At 41.8% G+C, this 24,605-nt stretch overlaps 1 protein-coding gene across 1 annotated transcript in view; it reads left to right on the top strand.

The window, feature by feature from the left end:
• LOC127646678 (hematopoietic progenitor cell antigen CD34-like) overlaps nt 1–23,557 on the top strand; it is a 31,053-nt gene extending 7,496 nt beyond the window's left edge. Inside the window, exons 2-8 of the mRNA XM_052130482.1 lie at nt 6,163–6,237; nt 6,667–6,818; nt 8,206–8,286; nt 11,587–11,707; nt 11,810–11,862; nt 12,323–12,472; nt 19,970–23,557. Of these exons, the coding sequence (XP_051986442.1) occupies nt 6,163–6,237; nt 6,667–6,818; nt 8,206–8,286; nt 11,587–11,707; nt 11,810–11,862; nt 12,323–12,472; nt 19,970–20,146 (809 nt within the window). The 3' untranslated portion in view covers nt 20,147–23,557. The remainder of the gene's footprint in view (nt 1–6,162; nt 6,238–6,666; nt 6,819–8,205; nt 8,287–11,586; nt 11,708–11,809; nt 11,863–12,322; nt 12,473–19,969) is intronic.
• The last annotated feature ends 1,048 nt before the right edge of the window (nt 23,558–24,605 follow it).

The raw sequence follows: 24,605 nt of genomic DNA, 5'->3' as shown, positions 1-24,605 counted from the left end.
AAATAAGTTTGGCTTAAGCGTCTAATATTTTTCTATGTGCAAATACCATACTGTATATACAGCAACTGATGTACAATGAATAATAAAGAGTATCCTAGGAATGATACATTTTAGATGCCTTTTAATTTTGTGACCAATTAAGGTTTGGATTTCCTCAAAAGCTAAATTAATTTACACACTAAAGAATTTCGTGACCACACCACATGTAACAGTAGACCAAAGGGGAGAAGTTCATGTTTGTTCATGAATGTTGGAGGATACCGGGCGTACGGTGCTTTTCGCTGTCCCGATGTTTATGGGTTGTAAAATATTCCATTTCCATTTAGACACTAAAACTTTCCAAAACTCTGGGCAGGGATTCAGAAGTCACTTGATGGGAACAGGTCGGCAGTATTGTCAAAGTGTATTAAGTTGCTCTTACCTCTTGATATGTTTTTTCTATAGCACAAGTCAACAGCTGTGATGGCCAAGTATGTGAGAAATTTGGGGTTAACAAGCCAATCTCAATGTCTAAACTTTTCTCCAGTAAACGTTTAAGAACAAAGGTTCTTAAATGATATCTGTGGCATCTTAGATTCATCAAAGAGCTATTTTCCATTTTGAGGTCCTTGATGTTACATTTTAGCAGGTTATTCAGATCAGCATAATGGTCTTTGGGTTCCACAAATTATACAACATGAATAAAATTAATGTCAAACATCTCTCATTACAATCCAGGACAAGATCTTTGTTGGCCAGATGTTTTTTTTTTGCGAGAACCTCTAAATTAATTTAAAACAACCAAAACCATATGCCTCTAGACAAATACCAGACATACAGAAACACATACACACACTCACATGGGGCTGATACCACATATACTGTATCTGTTTCAACCAATTAATGAGCAAGGAAATAAACAAACTGGTATCAGGTTGGTAAGAGGGGGAGCAAGTGATTGAGTGAAAAACCGCAAGGGTTAGGTCATATTAAGCAAAAGGGGCTCAGAAAAACAGGAGGGCGGATTTCGAAGTAAAGGAGGATAAAAAAAAACCTTGAATGTACTCTCTAATTTGTCTTCAGCGCCTCTGCTGTGTTAGAATTAAATGTGAACCCACATTGGGATTTCAACTCAGGATGATGAAAACAAAAGCTTTAAAAGTACATTTAATCTTTACTTTACTGCACTGTATATTATATGTAAAGAATCTTTTAATAAAAGGTTGGCAAATTTTATTGCTCAAAAGTTGTACTTTCGTAGAGATTTAACAGTCTTCACTTACAGTATGTTTCATTAAAGTATCAATTCTTCTCTGATACTCCTACATTACAAATAAATATCTAATAAGCTCTAATATTTATGTGGACAGCATAGCTAATAGAACATTTGGTTTTGGAATAATTTGATGAGAAATATTTGAGTTCATATTGAAATCTCTGACTGTGACTTCGGTATCTTGGCATATCTGAGTATAGTTTGAGACATTGCTGATCTCGCTTCTGAAATTCTAATGGAGACACTTGAGAGTACTAGGGCCTGTTTCTCATGAGAAGCAGGAGCCTTCAAAAGCCTCCATTTAATCTCATTGTGCCATTAAAGAGATTTTTTTTGCAAAAAGTAAATAAATGAACACAAATGGATGGTAAGGATAAGGGAGACTTTCTTATTGCCATATGTCCAGACAATCACAGCAAGTTTACAAAAGTAAACCCTAACCACTGTGGTGTTGAGTGGAATTAAAGATGGAGTTATTATTTAAATGTATCATCTGAAATTAGGCTTGGGATCAATGCTTTTTCAAGCATCAATAATCTGAAGATTTTCCCACTGATTATCGATATACAGTATATCTGGATTTTTAATTGAATTTTTCAGATATAAATTGGGCTGCTCGTTGCACAATAGTCTTGTCTCTTTAGACATAGACAAGACAAATACCAGCTGGTAAACCGTTAGCGGCCGGGTAAATTAGAAGGGGGTCGCACACTGGACGCGTCTAGCGGACAACATGGCAAGTTCTAAAATTAGAAGCAATTATTTATTTTCTACAAAGGTACGCACACACCGCCAACGCTCAGCGTCGACATTCTGAAGTGCCATGGAGCACAACTTGCATAGTTTTCCATTTACTTTGACCCAAATCATTATTAAAGGACAAAGATTATTAACTCTAGCCATCACTGGATGATCTATTCTGACCATTTATCTTTCATAGAGGCTACAAAATGTATTTTCAGTTACAAGTATGTTGTTTTAAGGTTTGACAGCTTGAATGAAAGAACTATTCAATGCTACATACAGAGAAATTACATAATAAATGTCATCATTTCTAATTGTTAGTTTGGGCGGTCAACACGGTTTCCCTTGATATGCACGCTTCAGAGACAGGATAGTGCAAGAGCGGATTACTTGCACAAGTCAACAAGTTTATATATATAAAGTACTTCATTATTATTGCCCTAATCACAAACCATTAGCCCCTTATGTTTTTGCCTCAGCCACTGTGTGGCAGGGCGGAGGGCAGGGCCAGGTGGTGATTCTACACACCCGGTCCCTTATCGGGCTAATCAAGCCTCCGAGAAGGATAAAGGCAGTCTGCGGAAGATGGTGCGGGAAAGAGAGATCGTTTATGGGCATGTCCGTCATGTGTGTTTGTGTCTTTTGTTTAAGTTTATCATTAAAATATTATCAAGCCGGTTCTCGCCTCCTCCTTGCCCATCTAAACCCCTTTACACACTGATGTTTTCAAATTCTAAATGCTTCTGGATAACAGAACTGTGCAAAAAGTTTATTTCAAGAATCAATTAAACCAGGGTGAACTTATTAATAGTATGAAAAATAGAAGGCCTGAACCGCATGCACAAATTGAATTATGCAAATCATGCAAAATTGTCATTAAAATAAAAATTGTCATTATAATGAATTGAATGAATGTCTTAGAGTGCTCTAAATCATTCTGACAATCAGGGGCGTTGCTAGTCATAAAGCTCTACTGGGGCATTACTCATATCACCTTTTTTTCCTTTCTTGAGAGCCTGCTGGGTGCAAGAAGTGTGCAACACAATGCACTATACAAACTTCCCTTGCTTAACCCACTATTCCTACACTGCAACAAGAACTGTGAAATGTAAACATGTAGAGATATTAATCTTTATGAAAATATTAAGTATCTTCAACATACTGTACATGAACATTCTCAACATGTTTTATGGCATAAAATGCATAATGGTGCAATGCTCAAATATTTAGTAGTGCGTAATTTGTGACTCAGTGCCCATTTATGCCACAACTAGGTGAAGTTGAAATGTATAGCTATATACGTATAGCTGGTGCAACCGCCCCCTGGACTTCTTTGTGTGGCTGTGCGCATTGCGGTGTCTTTGGTTATAGCAAGCGCACAGGCACGTGCCACACGGACATGGATTTCTGCCCATGTGCATCAGACGCATTCGGTTAAACGGTGTTGCTTTTGCAAGCATTGATTGGGTGGGTTACTGCGTTGCATTTAGATAGATATATTTTTTTCTGGGATTACCAATCTAAATGAATGCACTGACAAATAAAGTCTCAAATTTGAGATTTTACTGGGGCACCGCAGATTTATACAGGGGCACGTGCCCCAGTAAAAAGAGTCTAGCGACGCCCATGCTGACAATTTTCTAAGTATTGTCTCTCTTTAGGTTGCAAGTGAGCACACTGAACACAGACACATGACACAAACCAAAATGACCTCTCTTTTTCAAATAAAATCACTCTTTTATTCAAAACCTCTCTAGAAGTAGTAGACATATATAAACATTTCAGCACAGAATCATGTGCAAATGGCTCCAGAAAGATACATAAGTGCTTATTTTTTCTCCATCTCCCTGCCTCCTTTTCTTTTACTATTCTTTTCTTTTTAACTTCTTCATGGCTCTCTTTGTGGTGTCAAGAGGGGAGTGTGTTGAGCCAGTGTCAGAGGTCAGGCCCTACTATGACATGGGGGAGGGGTCAGGTTAAGGTTAATTTGCTCAGTCTGTGTGGAGGTATCCATGCTCCATGAGTCTATTAATTACATCTAGTCACTGCTCACAGCACTTTCAACTCACTACATCGTACCAGCACGGCTCTTGACAGGGCCACTCGGTACCAAAACTAGAAATGAGGTCAAAATTATTAATTCCTCTTTTTCTGAAAAACCTTGTGCAATTTATAAACCTGAAGCCCGAGTTCCACAGAATACTGAGGGAAAACACCACTTCATTCCGAGCAGTGTTGGGAAATGACGCATTTAAAAACTGGATCCCTTTGAATTAATGAGTTGGGATTTGAATTGAATTGGCCACAGACTGCAGGATGTTGAATTGGAATGACAGGAAGAGGATTTTGCTTAATTGCAGTTCAAAGAAATTCAACACATCAGACAATGAATGAATTTCCTTAGTCCAATACAAACAATTGGGCATGAATAGATCATTCTTGATTTTCTGTTAAAGGTAAGCCTACTTCATTTTGTTAGAACATTCTGGTAATGTTTATTTATTAAATAAATAAATGATATATATATATAAATAAATTATTTATTTATTATTTATATATATATATATATATATATCTTCCTGAAATCCAAGCGTGACTGCTATGTGCATTTTCCATTCCCATTTTTTGATATGTGTTACAATAGCACCTAACAAACACGGAAAAACAAAAAAAAATTTTAAAAATTCCAGAGCAAATGCTTATCCTAAAAAGTGGGACAGTGGGACTAAGTTGTGAAATTTTAAATAATACCAAGCCATAGAGAGTCCAATTTCTTTGATCAAATTGTTTACTTTGTTTCCTAGAGTGATGATTATTCAAGTTTGTTTTTAGACATTACAGCTGATTTTCTGTAAAGCTGTTTTGGCATAATGTGTATTGGGAAAGGCACAAATAAAAACAATAAAAATAAAAATTTATTGATTTGAATTTTATGTTAAAATGTTTCTACTCTGGCAGTGAAATCTCAATGTTCTCACTTTGCACTGCCAAACAAATAAGTGATAACCTGTTTGGATTGAATGCACTTGGCTTCATAGAAAATCATCAGAATGCTCCCTTGCACCCTATTTAGTGAATTACTTAACCTCCAGTGCACTGGTCTCAGAACAGTTCAAAATGCAAATTATTTTCATCCTAACTCCATTTAAATCCTACATTTTTCTCAGTGTGAAAATGCACATTAAATATAGGATTTATAATGAAAACATTGTGCTACTGTACATATTAGTGTACATTGTGTTTAGCAGTGTGGCATTTTGCGATAAATCGCTCAAGTTAAAAAAATGGTATATCGGATGAAACTTTTAAAGTACATAATTAGGTTTCTTACCAGATGAAGTTTTGTTGGTATTTCTTTCAAAGAAAAGCTCCGCTGTGATCGGAGCCATGTTGTTTGTCACATGACACATGAAAAGTTTAACCCTTTCCTGACTGCCCAGAGTCTCCTGAACTGAGATCAGTCGATTTAAATGAAATGAAATTGTAAAATGATTCGATATTTTTGTAAATACTTCATATGTTGTGTTTAAGATGACGTTTATGGGGAAACTATGCTGAAAACATATGCTAAATAAAAAAATAAACTTACAGCAGTGAATATTCTAATTCTTCTTAATTTAAAATTGGAATTACAATTCTACATCCTATATTATACATCAGTTCAAATTCAATTCAAATGAAGAAACGGAATTGGAATGTAAAATGCATTCTCAATTCAAGGCACCGCACTGGCCTCTTAAATTGCTGCTATCAAACCAGGAAACAGTAACGTTAGGGGCGGTATAATTTCCTCACAAAGAACATTTTTCAAAGCAAAAACAACTCAAAATGAGAAGTAAAGCTAAATGTCATTAACTACATTGCATTTTATTCAATGACAAAATGGGACATGCATTCAGTTGACAGAAACCCCGCTCCTGTTTTTTATTTCATGCTTCACAGCTACTCACATGTTACTGTGCAGTTGCTACGATGTTCTGGGTGGTTGCTTACTGACCCAAGTCCAAAGAGGCCACCTCCAAGTCTATGATATTCTGGTCCCTAGATAAAAAATAAATACAAATAAATCATCAGACAGGTAAAAAGTGTAGGTATTGGATATGACAGTTTGGATGCTTTTGGCCTTAATGGGCTGCTCTGACTTTGTTTACCTTCTGCTTAAGGTGTGATATGTGAAGAGGAGCACAACCGTGGGGACGGTGTTCTCCCCCATCCAACAACAAAGGGGCAAGACAAAGGTAAAACAAAACAAAGAAATTATGCTAATAATACAAAAAGATGAAAAGTCGTAACTTTATTTTAGGGTATCCAAAAATTTGCTTTAAATGAACTTGAAAGAGGCAATGTGTGTTCCCACACACTGTAAATATAGGATAATGTATAAATAATGCTTTCATTAGCAGGCAATCTGGTTATCAAATGCACCTGTTAAAATATATTTTTACGGTGTATAAATGTGCTATTTGTTCATATTACCGGTACCCTGTTGCCTAGTGATATGGATTGTCACATTTCTTTTTTCACTTTCTTTTTCTATCAGACTAACGTTAGCTTAAGATTCAGCCAACTGGTGAACACAAATACAAATTATTACAATCACCTATTATATCACCTCTAAACGGTATGAGAAAGACAATTCAGTAATGACAAATTAATTTCCCTAACAGGAGATCCTCAAATCCAGGTATACCCCACCATCTTACCCAATTCAGAAACCACAAAGACACCAGGGGATAGTGACACTACTCAGTCAACTCAACCCATGAAAGATCGCACCAACCAGCAGAACACACAGACCCCAGATCAGACTCACTCTAAGGTGTGCGCATTAAAGCCTTCATCAGTATTATGTCAACACAATGCAGCTGTCCTTGCCAATATACAGTCTTTGTAGTCTAGTTGTTTGGTTTCTAAAGGGTCAATTAATTAAAAAAGTTTACCGCTTAAATTTGTTTTTTATCGCGATTAACGCATTTATCATTAACTAAGAATAAACCAGCATACACACTGTTCGGAAAAGGCCGGAACCTTTGCAATGTGTCTGCTCGAAGTCATTACACTGATGCACACACCAAACACAAATACAACAGTCTTGTCAGTGATCAAACGATGGGGAAATGAGCTCTTAATGCTATTTGTTGGACAGAATAAGCCCAGGTGGGACTTGTGACAGAAATCAAGTATTTTGCAGCCTCTGTAAGGTGCAATTATATTACCATAGAAGCACGAAAAGACTTACCTTTCACCCAAATGCAGAAAGATAAGTTGTTTGCAAGCGCTTTTCATGTGGAGTTCAAAGCGGCCCTTGACACTGCTGTTGACACCCTGACGCGATTTGTTAATGCAGCTGCTCAATTTCTGTAGCAAAGCGGATAGCCACAGTTTGTGGAGGATGAAAGTTTAATAGATTTAATGTGCATTGCAATGAAAATGCAACCTACTTGGGGGAATAGTTCTTTCAGTTAGTCAACCTCCCACTTAGATTTTGGAAACGTTTAATATTGCTTGAATTTAAGCTATTTTAGTTTGTCTTCTCTTTATATGGTGGAAGGTTGTTTTTTTGTAAAATGCTAATAAAACCTAATTGTTAAATATAGTTTTCTTTTCTTTCCTAAGAAGGAAATAAGTGCAGTTTTACAGGATATGAAGTATATATATATATATATATATATGAGAGAGAGAGAGAGAGAGAGAGAGAGAGAGAGAGAGAGAGAGAGAGAGAGAGAGTCAAATTTCAGCACTTTCAGTGGGAATTCAACTGACAGCACTATTTTTCTTGCATAGTTGATTGTTTTTGAGGGTAAGTGCAAGTCATGCAACCTGTCCATGTTGGCATCTACCTAATTTTGTTATCTTCCAACAAGTGGCGGATGAATTTGTACTAAAATGCCATAGCATTTGATTGGACGCATTGCCTTATAGGCCAACAACAAAAGATATTGGAAACCTAATTATTTTTGGTATGCTACCTATGCACAATTATATATTTGCATTTTTTTTATTTACCATATTTTTCCCTGCCGCATTCTGCAACCCCATCAGATACTGTGACCCTCCCATTGAGAACCACTAATATAATCTGCACTAAAAGAAAAAAGGGATTTTTGAAAGATATATTTGCCTATTTCTATACAATGAATATGTATGCTATTAGGTTAAGATTACTTTTGTGCCTACATTATAATTTTGTTTATTTTGCTCTGTAGGGAAATGTGGTGTGTGTGGATAAAATACCAGAGCACTTCAAATATGATGTCCTGCTGAAATTAAAAGCCTCCTCCACATGTGTAAGTACTGGCCTGGCTTTATACTGTGATAATGAGAATCTCATAGTCAGTTCAATGAATACAGTACTGTGCTTGATACACACTAATTAATACTTAGATTAGTCTCAAAAAACTAGGACATAAGGACAAAAGTGTACACTAGGGCTGGTTTATATATTAAATATTTAAGATATTGTACATTTGATTTATTTACAAATTTTTTGCTAAACAAAATTAACCAACTTCTTGAATATTACGATTATTTTAATGCACTTTTTATTTACCCACTAATTTTCCTAAAGACTGTGCCGGTAGGCTCAATGCATGTCCGTTTCTTAAGTAGCTTCCTCCTAGACATATTTTAGCAACTGTGCATTTAAAACATCATCAAAAATACTAATAGTGTGAAGTCCGGTTCTTTCAAACTTTCTGTTTCAGTGAATTATTACACAAATGTAATTTAAATTTGCATAAGTCTTCACGTGGCATTTTTCTTGCTTTAAAATGTTTTAATAAGAATATATGTAGCTAAATATGTGTGTTTAATACTAATCCTATGAAATTATTATTCTGTCAAATATTAATACAAATTCATACATTTTGTGAAAAATAAGAATTTGTTTTTACTTGCATTTCAAGTTTTTATTCTACTTGGCAACAATGGCTGTTTGGTCAAAACTCTGGTTCCTTGGATTCCTTATTGAACCAATTCAGATATTGTCCACACACCAAAAAACAAACTGAGAGATGTGTCCTCTTCGTGGTGTTCTGGACAATGTCTGTCAGGGCATTATAGAAGATATTGAAGTCTTTGAACAAGTCAGCCTGCAGAGACCCTAATAAGTGTGTTATTCCATGTGCTCAAGTCTGATTGGGTGGACGTGTCATAAAATCTTGTGGTGTGCACATCAATGGCATTCCATAACATGCTCTAGGCAGCTGCTTTTTGGAAATCGTGCAAGGAACTCTGCCAAAATACACAGTCAGGCCTCTAAGCTAGGTTTCAGAGCCAGTAAACAGCCTCAATAGAATGAATTATATACTGAGAGTATAACAGAATAGATTTGATAAAAGATTTGGATTGAAAATATATTGCATATTCCACTAAAACACAGAGCTTGTGGCACTGCTATTGGCGCTCTTGTGTCCTGGCTCGATTAAGAACACGATGCCAAGGCGGCCTGGGTAGCTCAGGAAGTAAAGACGCTAACTACCATACCTGGAGTCGCAAGTTCAAATCCAGGGCGTGCTGAGTGATGCCAGTCAGGCTTCCTAAGCAACCAATTGGCCCGGTTGCTAGGGTGGGTATAGCCATGTTGGGTTAACCTCCTTGTGGTTGCTATAATGTGGTTCTCGGTGGGGCACGTGGCGAGTTGTGCGTGAAGCCTCCACATGTGCTAGGTCTCCATAATAACGCACTCAACAAGCAACGTGATTAAATTGATTCAGACACGGAGGCAACTGAGATTTGTCCTCTGCCACCCAGTGATGATTTCTTTTGAGTAATTGATCCTACTTTTCAGTCAAAACGTGTCTGTGCTCTGCTACGTTAACTTTTATATACCATAATTAGGTTTCTTTTATGGAAGTAATCCTATGCATTCAAATGAAATCAAAACCTCCAAAAATTAACTCATCAAATTGTTTGTTCAGCCTTTGGAATTGTGGTATTGATTAGTTTGGTGTTAATTGTAAATTGCATGATTTAATTGAATGTTCCTATGAGATTCTAGTAGTCTTTTATTCTTCGATGTTCTCTTGGGGAAGAGTGATTCAAGGTGAAGGGAGGGTGTTGCTATTAGTGAACTGCTGAACATACAGGCTTCATATTACACCACATTCCTGAGAGAAAGAATCAGACAGGAAGAAAGTAAGAAAGAAAGAGGGGATGAGAGAAAGAAAGAGAATGAGACTGAAGGGCTTAAGACATCACTTTGCTTTCATTCACATACTTCCAGTATATACAGTATAAGAACTGTATATATACACAGTATATAGACATACAGAATATATATATATATATATATATATACACACACACACACACACACACACACACACACACACCGATCAGCCACAACATTATCCACCTGCCTAATATTGTGTAGGTCCCCCTCATGCTTCCAAAACAGCGCCAACCTGTTCTTCTCACCACAATTGTACAGAGTGGTTATCTGAGTTATCATAGACTTTGTCAGTTCAAACCAGTCTGGCCATTCTCTGTTGACCTCTCTCATCAACAAGGCATTTCCATCTGCAGAACTGCCGCTCACTGGATGTTTTTTGTTTTGGCACCATTCGGAGTAAATTCTACAAGTGCATGAAAATTCCAGGATATCAGCAGTTATAGAAATAATCAAACCAGCCCAACAATCATGCCATGGTCCAAATCACTGAGATCACATTTTTCCCCATTCTGATTGTTGATGTGAACATAACTGAATCTCCAGACACGTATGTGCCTGATTTTATGCACTGCATTGCTGCCACACGAATGGCTGATTAAATCGCATGGATGTTTGTTGGTGCCAAAGGGGCTGCTTTGCTTTATGCTGTTGGCTGTTGTGTTTGTTGTCACTTTTAGTTATTTGTTAAGTAACAATGGTTCAAAGTTCATCTTTGTTCTCAATGCGTTTGATGATTGTCACATTATTGTGATTTGCGTGTAAAGTGTTGAGGGCCATGCGTGTCAACTTAAAAAGTGTAAAGCTGATGTAGTAGTGATGGGTAGTCCGGCTCTTAAAAATATATGTTTTGATAGTTTGACTTTAACTGGTGTTAAACAATTCTAATTAATTTATTAAATTCAATAACCCTCTACATTAACACCACGAGGCCAGTCTATAAATGGTAGAACACACACTGTTTCAAACGTATAGCCACGAGACATAAACACTATACTTGTAACATGATTTTAGTGTGATAAAAATCACTTACTAAACTTATCTGTACAGTATCCAATATTAAAATGTTGTTGTCAGAAATAATCCTGTAAATGTAAATGCTGTAGTGCAGGTAAATCTTTTATCACACTAGTATAATGATGGCACATAATGTTTAAGTCATATGGCTATACTTTTAAAACAGCGTGTTATCTGAATGTTTATAGACTGGCCCTATTCACTTCCATTATGAGTGCGTTATTGAAAAAAATATTTTTGCATAGAATTTTGTGACAATTAGATTATTGATTGAACTTGTACTGAACTCGGAACATTCCTTAAAGTGTACAAGTATTCAGTATACATATATTTTTCAAGTGCCATTCATACAGTTATATTGCAAACATGTTTAATACAAACACACCGTTTCATCCAATAGGAAGAGACTAAAGCAAGAATTCAAAGTGTTTTAGAGCATCTCTGTGGTGAGGACTGCAAACTTGTAATCTACCAGAAAGACAACACGGATGAGATCATTGTTTATGGAGACAGCATTGAAGGTTTGCATTGTGTTTCTGTTATTTGTTTGAAATTGGTATGTTAAACATTATCCAGTGTTGTTAACAACTGAACTAAAAACTATCATTTTTCATTGTATGTAGCTGATCCTGAAGGAATGGCAGGAAAGTTCAACAATGACAATATCACAGACAAGGTCAGCAACATGGAAAACTCTGGAATTTTGCATACAGGGTGGAAAAGCACATACATACTTTCTATATAGTATAAACACATATACAAATTGAAATTACACTTCAATCTGGAAATATGGAAGGGGTGCACCTAGGGCGTACATCTGTTATCATAATTGGACATATTGCAGTGGTTGGGATAAAGCTTCACTCCCAAATTCCAGTCCATATGAATTATATGGAACACCCCAACAGGGCTCTGAGTCTTCTAACACTGCAAATTGTGCAATGTGGTTTAAGTTAGGGTGAGGTGAGCCTGTAACTCATTATGAAATAAATAGCTGTCACTTGAGATAAACACACCAGTGAACAACAGCCATATAATTCCACTCTATATTTTGTAAGATTGTAAAACAATGCTGTTATAACTAAACAACAACTCCCAGGTAAAAAAGTTAAAACGCATTGGCTGTTTGTGTTAAGGTTGAAGTAGAGGAGGCAGTGTCTCGCATGGACCAGCACTCTAAAATTGTCCTGATCTCTCTGCTGACAACTGGTCTACTTCTTGCTGCTTTACTAATCACTGGATACCTCTTGAAGACTCATCGAGGACATTCGAAAGGGTTACGACTGGTGAGTGTAAAAGTCAAATAATTTAAAAATGCCTAATATACCAAATTCATTGAATTACCGAAATAGTCCCATGACAACTTTTAATTATTGTACGATGTGGCAAAATCTTAAGATATTGTACAAATTGGCTTGTACGAAAAAGTAAGACTTTTATTCCCATTAAGACCAATCAATCAACAAACAGAAATTAAAAACGACAAAATACAGGCATCGCATCTTAGCTATCCAACACTTCACTTTAAACAAATTTGGCAATCCCGATGTTTTCTGTCTTAAAGTGGAAAATGAAATTTATTTTCATATTAAAATCATGGTTGGGTTTAGGGTTTGGAAACGGATTTTAATGGCTAGATTTAGCTTTTGGTTTATGGTTAAACTATGGATTGGTGGTTCGTTTATTGTTTTCTATGGGAGTAAAAGTCGTAGAAGGCCCAACTTGTATGTTTTCTTGCAATTTCGCCATTTTGGACACTGAAGAAAGTGGCTTGAAAGATTTATAAAAAATTTAAAAATTCACACGTTTTTGCACACAGTTCCCCTTCTGTCGCTCTCTTACGTTGTGTCAGAGAACGACACTAGGGGTCTCTCTTGAGCGCCGATATTCACCTCTGTACTATGAAAAAAGGCCAATGAGAGTTGGCAGCCAGTATTTGCATGTCCGCCCCGGACATACGGGTATTTAAGCGCGCAAATACGGGAGTTCATTCAGAAAATTTCTTCGAGCCGATGGTCGTGTTTGCAGTTTGCTGCGTGACTACACACCGAGTTCCTGCTATCCTCTGCTGCATGCTGTTGGATTCTGCGGCGCACAACAGCGGCTTTCTCCTGGTTGCACGGCTGTGCACTTCCTGCCCCTGAGCGCATCGACAGTTGCAGATAGAAAGATCTCTCACGAGTCTTTCATTCATAAAAGAGTGATTTTATTTAAAAGAGTAATTTCCTCTAAAAGAGCAAAAACACAGCGGCGTGAACGTCCTTTTTCAGGACGCGTCTTTTTAAAGATGCCTTTCCGCCCCTGTGTTGTTTCTGGATGCGGTAGAGTACTCTCCGCTTCCGACGGCCACAGGCGTTGTCTCGTGTGTCTGGGCAGCGATCACACCGAGGCTGCGTTTGTGGATGGTTCATGTTCTCATTGCGAGAACATGACCATGACAACGTTAGCGGTCACGGCTTGCTTACAACCGTAAGCAAGCCACTCCAGCCGCCCCGCGTCGCTCCTTCTTCCCACGGGATTGAGGACGATGCGGCTGGCGATGGAGGTGATTTGGGGATGGCAGCGGGTGCAGCTCGCCGGTACGCCCCTCGGACCACCCGCGCTCCAGCACGCTCGTTGACTCCCGTCCCCGCCGAGGTGGCGGCGACTCGCCTCACAGCCAGTCTGCCTACCCTCAGGCGATGGAAGCAGATGAGTTCGCCGCGACATCGGAGGGCGTGGGCTCTGACGCTGAGGGCTCCTCTGGGCTGCCGCCGGGCTTGCACGCCCAGCAGGAGGCCGACGCGCAGATGTCCGATATGCTTTCCGGGCAGCCAATAGCGTGGGCCTGGATTGGAACCCTCCATCCTCCCCGCAGCCATCACGGCTAGACGATTGGTTTTGGGCGTGGGCGCCGCTCACAGCCTCGCCCCCCAGTACCTTTCTTCCCGGAGGTGCATGATGAGCTGACGTCTTCGTGGAGAGCACCCTCTCCACTCGCCGTGCCACCTGCTCATCCGCCCTCGCCACCCTCGACGGCGGAGCGCCACGGGTACACGGAGATCCCCAGGTGGATAGAGCTGTTGCGATCCATCTATGCCCCGGAAGCACTACCACCTGGCGGGCCGCCCTGTACTCCCTTCCCGGTCCTGTAGAGCAACATCCTCGCTCACCGCGAAGGCCTACAGCGCTACCGGACGCGCCGCTTCCGCCCTGCATGCCATGGCTCTCCTGCAGGTCCACCAAACCAAGGCACCCCGCAACATGCACGGGGGTGGCCCTGATCCCGACACGCTGCAGGAACTGCGCTCAGCGACCGACCTCGCCCTGAGAGCGACGAAGGTCACAGCGCGGGCACTCGGGCAGGCGATGGCCACTCTGGTGGTCCAGGAACGTCAGCAATGGCTGGACTTGGTTGAGATGCGTGAAGCCGACAAGACTCGCTTCCTCAACGCCCTGTCTCCCAGTTCAGCCTCTTCGGCGACACCGTGGAGGACTTTGCCCAGCAGTTCTCCCTGGTGAAGAAGCAGACGGAGGCTATTTCTCACATCATGCCGCGCCGCAAGCCTGCCGCCACGGCCCAGGCCCCATCTGCTCGCCGAGGGCGTCCTCCTGCGGCCAGAAGACCTTCTGCTCCGCCCCAACCTGGGCCCAGCTCTCAGCCCCAGCGTCGAGCAAACCGCAGGAAGCGTACGCCCCCTGCCTCACGGACCCCGTCGAGGACCCGGAAGGCTCCCAAACGTCCCTGAGACAGCGGACCCAGAGTACGAGAAGTTAGCTCCGGAGATGGTGAGACCGCTCCGCCCCCGGTGGAGGGCCGGGAGGAGAATCTTGTGTTTTTTCATTTGCCGCACCCCTGACGGGGCTGCGGTACCCAAATTCTCAATAAAAGAGCTATTTCCTTTACCTCTGGGTCACATGGCCCGCAAATGCCGTTCTCACGGCACTTTTGTTTCAGGCCTCAACAGTCCCGGCACCCAGGATGCGGTGCTCCGCCCTCAGCCCCACGACTGTTCCCCGGCCGGCCGGTTCAGACGAGTCCAGAGGACGCCGACATCAGACCTCCTCCTCTGTCATGAACCCGCCCCTGCTGGGTGCGCGGAACAAGGTAAGTGCTTTGAGCTTATTCTCAGCACCAGAGCCTCGGGACGCCACAGAGCCTCCAGACGCTGCGTTACCTGTTCCGCACCGCTGCGAAGCCCCGCCGGGTACGTCCAAAATACTTGTCCCCTTGGTGCCCCTAGCACAGAGCGCAGAGGCATGGCTTTCTCTGCCCAGCTCGTCACGCTGGCTGCACCGGACCATTCGACTCGGTTACGCAATTCAGTTTGCCAGGTCTCCGCCCCCCTTCCTGGGCGTTCGTTCCTCCGCAGTGCACGGCGAACATGCCCTCTCCCTGCGCGAGGAAATCGCCTTCCTTCTAATCAAGGACACAATAGAGCCTGTCCCTCCAACCGAAACGAAGAAGGGTTTCTACAGCCCTTACTTCGTTGTACCCAAGAAAGGCGGTGGCATACGACCGATCTTGGACCTGCGAGTTTTCAATCGGACCCTGTCCAAACTCCCGTTCAAAATGCTCACCCAGAAACAAATCCTATCTGGCGTTCGGCATCTAGATTGGTTCGCAGCGGTAGACCTGAAGGACGCGTACTTTCACGTCTCAATTCGCCCTCGACACCGACCCTTTCTACGGTTCGCATTCGACGGCCAGGCGTATCAGTACAAGGTCCTCCCCTTCGGCCTGTCTCTGTCCCCTCGCGTCTTCACGAAGGTCGCAGAGGCGGCTCTTGCCCCGCTACGAGGAGCGGGCATACGCATACTCAAATACCTCGATGATTGGCTCATTCTGGCCCCCTCGCAGGAATTACTATGCGCACACAGAGACCAGGTGCTCGAGCACCTCCGCCGCTTGGGGCTTCAGGTCAACTGGGAGAAGAGCAAGCTCACCCCAGTCCAGAGCATCTCTTTTCTCGGTTTGGAGTTAGACTCAGTCTCAATGACAGCACGTCTCTCCAACGAGCGTGCTCAGTCAGTGCTGAATGCCTCGCTTCCTTCAAGCCAGGCACCGTGGTCCCGTTGAAACGTTTCCAACAGCTCCTGGGGCATATGGCATCCTCCGCGGCGGTCGCGCCACTAGGGTTGATGCATATGAGACCACTTCAGCATTGGCTCCAGACTCGAGTCCCGAGACGAGCATGGCGCCACGGCACGCACGGCATGGAAATTACCACTGCCTGCCTCCAAACCTTCAAACCCTGGACAGACCTCTGCTTTCTTCGGGCAGGGGTACCCTTGCAGCAGGTGTCCCGTCGCGTTCTGGTTACAACCGACGCCTCAAATTGGGTTGGGGCGCCGTGTGCAACGGGCGCGGCAGCCGCAGGCCGGTGGAACCAAGGCCCGCTGCGCTGGCACATCAACTGCCTAGAGCTGCTGGCCATTCGTCTTGCCCTGAAGAAATTTCTTCCGATGATTCGTGGCAAACATGTCCTGGTCAGGACAGACAGCACCACGGTGATGGCTTACATAAACCGCCAAGGCGGAGTACGCTCCCCCCACATGTCACAGCTCGCCCGTCGTCTCCTCCTTTGGAGTCAGCAGCGCCACTCACATCCCCGGCAACCTCAATGTGATAGCGGACGCGCTGTCAAGACAAACCTTGCCTGGCGGAGAGTGGAGGCTCCACCCCCAATCGGTCCAGCTGATTTGGGACAGGTTCGGCAAGGCCCAGGTAGACCTGTTTGCCTCCCAGGAAACCTCCCACTGTCCGCTCTGGTATGCCCTCACAGAAGCTCCCCTGGGGACAGATGCTCTGGCACACAGCTGGCCCGTGGGGCTGCGCAAGTACGCTTTTCCTCCAGTGAGTCTTCTTGCACAGGTGCTATGCAAGGTCAGGGAGGACAAGGAGCAAGTCACTCTGGTGGCCCCCTACTGGCCCAACCGGACGTGGTTTTCGGATCTCACGCTCCTTATGACAGCCCCTCCCTGGTGAATTCCCCTGAGGAAGGACCTTCTTTCTCAGGGACGGGGCACGCTCTGGCACCCGCGCCCAGACCTCTGGAAACTCCACGCCTGGTCCCTGGACGGACGCGGAGGGTCTAGCCGCCTACCTTTAGCCGCCATAGACACTATTAACCAAGCCAGAGCCCCTTCGACCAGGCATCTTTACGCCCTGAAGTGGCGCCTGTTCGCGAACTGGTGTTCTTCCCGAGCCGAAGACCCGCAGAAGTGCGCAGTTAGGTCAGTGCTCGTGTTTCTTCAGGAGAGGCTGGAGAGGAGGCTGTCCCCTCCACCCTCAAGGTGTATGTTGCTGCTATCGCGGCCCACCATGACACGGTAGACGGCAAGTCTCTTGGCAAGCACGACTTAATCGTCAGGTTCCTAAAAGGTGCCCGGAGGATGATTCCCTCCCGGCCTAACCTATTTCCCTCCTGGGATCTCTCGGTCGTCCTGATGGGACTCCGGAGACCCCCTTCGAGCCGCTTGACTCAGTTGGACTCAGGGCCCTCTCTCCCAAGACTGCCCTGCTGATCGCTGCCGCCTCCATCAAGAGGGTCGGGGACCTGCATGCGTTCTCTGTTAGCGACGCCTGCCTGGAGTTCGGTCCGGCAGACACTTTCGTGATCCTAAGACCGCGACCAGGCTACGTGCCCAAGGTTCCTACCACACCCTTCAGGGATCAGGTGGTGAACCTGCAAGCGCTGCCCCGGGAGGAGGCAGACCCAGCCCTCTCACTGCTGTCCGGTACGTGCCTTACGTATTTACCTGGACCGCACACAGAGCACCAGACGCGCTGAGCAGCTCTTCGTCTGCTTTGGGGGACAGCAGAAAGGGAACGCTGTCTCCAAGCAGAGACTCGCCCACTGGGTTGTCGATGCCATTTCCCTGGCTTATCACACCCAGGCCGTGCCCCTCCCTTTGCGGGTCCGAGCCCACTCCACCAGGAGTGTTGCGTCCTCATGGGCACTGGCTAGGGGCACTGCCCTAGCAGACATTTGTAGAGCTGCGGGCTGGGCAACACCTAACAATTTTGCGAGATTCTACAATCTCCGAGTTGAGTCAGTTTCGTCCCGTGTTCTCTCAGGTACCGAGCCCGTGAGAACTTCGGTGGCACGCCGACGATCTGACTGGGTGGATCGCTTGCACCCAGCTCCTTCCCCTAACCAGGGGAAACAGTGCGCCTTCTTCCCAGGAGATCCCAGGCTTGGGACACTGGTTGGCCCCTCCCTAGCCCTTGCGGGTCGCAGTTCTCGCGGAGGGACTCGCCGACCCAAACCACTCGCGGTACCGCTAGCTACCCTGTACTGGTATAGGGGCCCCACAGGTAAGGCCTCCTGCTCGGACTCCCCTGTGTGTAAAACCACGGTTCTGTCCCCTCACGTGAGTTGACGCCGTGTTTCCCTTAGGCAGTCACAGCTACCTCAGGTGCCGTGCTGTATGCTCCCCTCTCTGAGGCTGGTGCTACCACCGACTACTGTTCCAGCATAAGGCCTAGGTATAGGCCATGCGATGTATGTGCCACTCAAATTTGCCTCCCCTCCGGGTAGGTGTGGCCTCCGCAGGGTCTTCCCCGCCCTACCAAGGGCTAAGACCCCTTCCCTCAATGCGTGTAAGGGCCCCGGCCGTAGTTGCTCTATCGCGAGAAACATAGAGAGAAAAGAGGCCCAGCCAGGCTGGCCCGCTCCCATGTTGGCGGCCGTCACCTTGTTCCCCCTCCGGGTAACAATAAGGAATCCTGATGGCTTAAATGGGGCATTTTGGAAGGGTACGTGCGGCCTGATACAGTTGGTCGTTCTGCACGTAGGAATACCTGCTCGCTCCTGTATCAGCGGATCACGTACACGGCTCAGCCGCATGGCGCTTTTAAGTGGACCCCTAGTGTCGTTCTCTGACACAACGTAAGAGAGCGACAGAAGGGGAACGTCTAGGTTACGTATGTAACCTCAGTTCCCCGATGGAGGAACGAGACGTTGTGTCCCCCTTGCCACGTCGCTGAGCCGAGCCCCTGTTGTGGCCGGACCATTTCCGGCTCCTCAGAAAAATCCTGAATGAACTCCCGTATTTGCGCCGCTTAAATACCCGTGATGTCCGGGGCGGACATGCAAATACTGGCTGCCAACTCTCATTGGCCTATTTTCATAGTACAGAGGTGAATATCGGCGCTCAAGAGAGACCCCTAGTGTCGTTCTCTGACACAACGTCTCGTTCCCTCCATCGGGGAACTGAGGTTACATACGCAACCTAGACGTTTTTCGAAGTAAATGTTAATGGTATAAAATTACGTAAACTCTATTTAAATATTTCTGGCTCAATACAAGTTAGGCTCAATCAACGGCATTTGTGGTATAATGTTAATTACCACAAAAAGTCATTTCGACCTGTCTGTCCTTTTCTTTAAAAAAAAGTTAAAAAAAGAAAGTTGAGTTTACATTGAGGCACTTACAATGGAAGTGCATGTGGCCAATTTTTAGAGGGTTTAAAAAGGCAGAAAAGCGAAGCTTATAATTTTATAAAAGCACTTCATTCTTCTGCTAAAACTTGTGTGTTATTTGAGCTGTAAAGTTGTTTAAATCATAATTGTTAGGGTTATGATGATGCAAATTTGTTGGTACACAAATTTGTTATACATTTAATACTGTAGTATATATCAGATTACCATATTAATAACATCTGATACCATCAATGTACCATGGCACCACTAATCCTTTTTTGTAAGGGAAGTCTGTTTTACAACTCAAGGATGCCTGTAAGAATCAGGCCTTTTGTTTGTATATTCAGATTACTAATGTCTCTCTTTCTCCTTGAAGGCTGAGGAGTCCTTCCAAGTGGATCAAGAAAACCAAGGCAACACACTGCTGTCTGTGGCCCCCCTCCCTCAACAGGAGCCTGTGGACAAGCCCAGCATCAATGGACAGTCCTCTGAATCTCCGCCTACAAATGGACACTCTGCAAACCAGACACAGGTGGCTGATACTCAGATGTAAGAGGCCTGAAGTTCCCATAAATCCAATCATCAACATGCATCAAGGGTTATAACAAATTCAGGAAATCTAGATTTTCATTATGCATGACTGAGATTGTGAGTCATTAAAATGATGGTAAGAAACTGAACAATGAAGATGACGAGAGTGATGAAGATTCCATTAGTAATGTGAAATGACTGATTGTTGCATTACAGGCAAAGAGGTAAACGAAATATTACTTGCTAGCCAAGCTATCAGGTTAGCTTACAGAATCCACATCCATTACATCCAGGAACATCTACAAATCAAATATTTAACACTTTACGCTGTTTTTACAACAACAGTGCCAAAAATATTTTGAGGTCTTTAATGCAAAAAGAGAGTTGTGTTATATAGAAAATAGTAGTCTAGCCCAGTGGTTTTCAACTGGTTTTGCTACAGAACCCAGATTTGACATTGGACATCAAGAGTACACTACTTAATAGAGTACATTATTATTGTTAAACATACAAAAGTAAACAAAAATAAAAACTAATTTATGATTTATTCATATTAAAAGGAACTGCATAAGCCAAACATTAAGCAATAAAACTTTTTTGGTTTCTAAATTTTGGTTTCTAAATGTCTCTTGAATTTATGCAACCCACTAGTTAGGAATTCTTACATCTACAACTGCTGCTCCACATAGTATGATCAAGTGTGTTTGTAATATTTTCCCTTTTCCTATATAAAAAAAGGTAATTTTGAACAGAATTACTATTTCAACAACTCTTTAAATACATTAAGGAGACTCTTACCAGCTAGCATGAGTACGATTCTGAGGGAATTCATTTGGGAAAGCCCTATTTTTAGCTAACAACCTTGGGGGATTCTCTAATGGTGTCTTCTACTTTTTTATTGTTCTATGTTAGTTTTTTTTTTCTTTCTCTACCTTCTACCGAGATTAATTTCAGTAATGTTGGCATGCAATTTTATGCAAAGCGGCTTGTACGTTTAAGGTACATTTTATCAATATGTGTCAAGCAAACCCTGGCCTTGCCGTTTCTAGCACCATGCTTTATCAGTTGAGATACAGGAACTGGAGAAATAATTAAAAAGCATGTTTGGTGTATTTACTTATTATTTACTCCCCCTCATGGCATCACAGATGTGTATAAATGTATTTCTTCTGCTGAACACAATCTAAGATATAGAAGAATATTACAGCTCTGTAGGTCCATACAATGCAAGCAAATGGTGGCCAGAACTTTTAGGTCCAAAAAGCATATAAAGGCACCATGAAAGTAATCTAAACGACTCCAGTGGTTAAATCTGTATCTTCAGAGGTGATTTGATAGGTGTGGGTGACAAAACAGATCAATATTTATATATCCTTTTTTATTATAAATTCTCCTCCCTGCCCAGTAGTTGGCGATTTGCACAAAGAATGCAAATTGCCAAAAACAGAAAAGGAATAAAATGGAAGTGAAAGTGGACATTGATTGTAAAAAAGGACTTAAATATTGATCACCCCCACACCTATCATATGGCAATAGTTGCACTGAGCAGGTCTCTAAGTTGGAAAAATTGTCTAAATGAAGTTTATTACAAATTAATGTTGAAAAAACAAAGGAACTGATTTTAAAGATTCAAAAACCCCTCTGGCAAATTACATTATGTGGGCAGATGGTGGACATGGTTGATTGTTTTAAGTACTTGGGGACCATGATTGACAGCAAACTAACTTTTTTTGATAATGTCAGTCTCATTTGTAAAAAAGCAAATAAGAGGTTATTCTTGCTGCGGAAGTTGAGAGAGTTTGCTGTCAGCCAAGGTGTCCTGCAGAGTATATACCAGCCTAGTTGAGCGCATTCTAGTGTTCAACATAACAGTTTGGTACAGGCAACTAACTTTAGCAAATAAAACAAAATTGAGTAGGATAGCTGGGGAAATAGTGGGTGCCAAACCGAAATTATTGGATGACATATACAATATGATGGTACACAGAAAAGATTGTCAATCGCAAATTACGTAACACATCCTCTTAATAATGAATTTCAGCTCCTTTCATCAGGATGGCGTTATAGGACAGTTAATTTATTTAAAAAATCCATTGTTCCATGTGCAAAAGGCCTCCTTAATTAAAACATAGAAGGCAAGATTTTTCAAGGGTGCACTATTGGCTTAACTTTTAATTATATGAATTGATTTTTATTTTTTTTACTGTATCTAGTGCTTTTAGAAATGTGATGTTTTAGTGTGTAGTAAATGTAGCTCTTTGTGTTTTTTGTCAAGACCAAAGAACAATTTTCAGCCATGGCTGGACAATGAAGTGAACTAAACTAATCATATTGCTTCTGAAGATATGGATTTAACCTCTGGAGTCATATGGATTACTTTTATGAAGCCTTTATATGCTTTTTGGACCTTCAAAGGTATCTCCATAATTTACTTGCATTGTATGGACCTACAGAGCTGAGATATTTTTCTAAAAATCTTTGTTTGTGTTCAGAAAAAGTAAGAAAGTCATACGCATCTGGGTTGGAATAAGGGTGAGTAAATAATGAGATAATTAAAATTTTTAGGTGAACTATCTCTTTAATTGATAATGCAAGCTGCTAAATTCCTAAAGTGTCAGATCCCACCCTGTAGTGTGCACAAATTAAGCATGTGTGCTTTGAAATAGTAATGAGAATGGCTGGTGAATCAGCACCTGAAACAGCGTGTGATAGTTGATAAACCACTAAGGGCTGTTGTACAAGATACCCCTAAAACAAATGTATTCCACCTTAAATTTTTGTAATTGCCTATATTTTTATACAAAGTATATTTTGTTTTATACCATACCTTTTTTGTCTGGTGCATAATCTAAACATTCAGTTACTTATTGGGAAAAAATTAGATGGAATTTATGTAGGATTGTTTTTTGTGCACTGTATGTAGACGTTTATTTCCACAAGTGAGTGATTATTTTGTTTTTCATTGTTTTTTTTTTATTGTTTCATTTGATATAGAGGCCAAATATCTAAACTTCTATAGAATAAAACACAATTTTCATACATTTTTAACAAAATATGAATCATTTGTTGTGGTATCTGTATCTGTTTGTTTACTGTAATTATCTTGACATTCTGATGAGTCTTCAAGTTATGAAAGGTCTTTGAGGTGAATACATTTTATTTTGTTTATTTGTATTTTGATTAGATGGTGATAGATAACATCACTGCACTATTGTGTATTATATCAAATATAAACATACAATATCTTGCTAATTCACCATTGCATATAAAATAGCTTAACTTGCCACTTTAAAACTTTTTTTTTTTTTTATCATTTTACTTTGTGACTTAGGACTCTATATAAATCGCTTTGTATGGCTTTGTCACTGGACAAGTAAATTTAGTCTTGACTGTAAAGAAAACACTAGAAGGCCAGAAGTAAATTCCCTTGGGCCAAATCAAATTCGCTACATGTATTGCATGGAATTTAAGTGTATTCACACGGTGGTGGAGCGTGGGATTAAGTGAACTGTGTCAAAACCTCTGTAGAGCCCCTCAGTGTAACATTCTGTACTGTTCTCCTATATATCATATATGGAGAAGCAGGGGTGGTGAAGTTGTATCTGGTCTAACTACCAGCTGAATTCAACAAGAGCTGAAAACAGCCTGTATTCCATGGAAAATGAAGGTGGAGCTCATATTTACCTCCAACTATGCAGCTAATGAGTGTCCAGATGGGAGAATACAGTCAAATTCTAAATTAATTTAGCCCCATGAAAACCAGCCAAATTAACAACAGCTGAAAATACCAATTTTACTGTGTATTATAAGCAACAACAACAAATAACACACATTTGTAATAACAAACTTTTATCCAAATGTATTTAAAAATGAGGAATAAAAGTGATATATTTTAAGGGGCAATAACATGAGAAGTGCTACAAAGTGTCAAACTCTTCAATGGTAACATTGTTTAATAGACTACAATAGCCAGGATACAATCATATCTTTTTTAATAAGAGTAAAATTGTACTATTGCACTATTTGTTTGACCTATCTGATTAAATAACTTTATATCAACACATAAATTAAGACATAATGAAATGTTACATGCACATCAACAAGTTTAAATGTCCTTGTATACAGAGACTTAAATGTTTTCACAAAGTGCCCAAGAGACACTTCAAAAAGTAAATACCATGGAGCTAAATAAAGATATTTGGTAACACCCAGCTGCATGCTTCAGATGCTCAAGTGCTTTGACAGCACAGGCACACTCAGTGATACCAGCTCTACATCATTCTCTTTTGCAACAAACGTGACCTTGGAAGGGCTTCCATTTTTCCACCTAAAATAAATGATAATGCCACGAACAATAAACAAATAAATAAGTTTAACACATCAGGTTATCCAGTAGTGGGAATTTAAAACAGCTTATGGATGGATATCCCTAGCCGAGACAGTAAATAGTAATGTTCGAGAATCACATAGGGATCAAATCA

The sequence above is a fragment of the Xyrauchen texanus genome, chromosome 7 (genome assembly GCF_025860055.1).
Source record: "Xyrauchen texanus isolate HMW12.3.18 chromosome 7, RBS_HiC_50CHRs, whole genome shotgun sequence".
In the NCBI taxonomy this organism is placed as follows: Eukaryota; Metazoa; Chordata; class Actinopteri; order Cypriniformes; family Catostomidae; genus Xyrauchen; species Xyrauchen texanus.
Note: the sequence above shows the minus strand (reverse complement) of the source record. Positions and strands in the feature narration are given on the sequence as shown.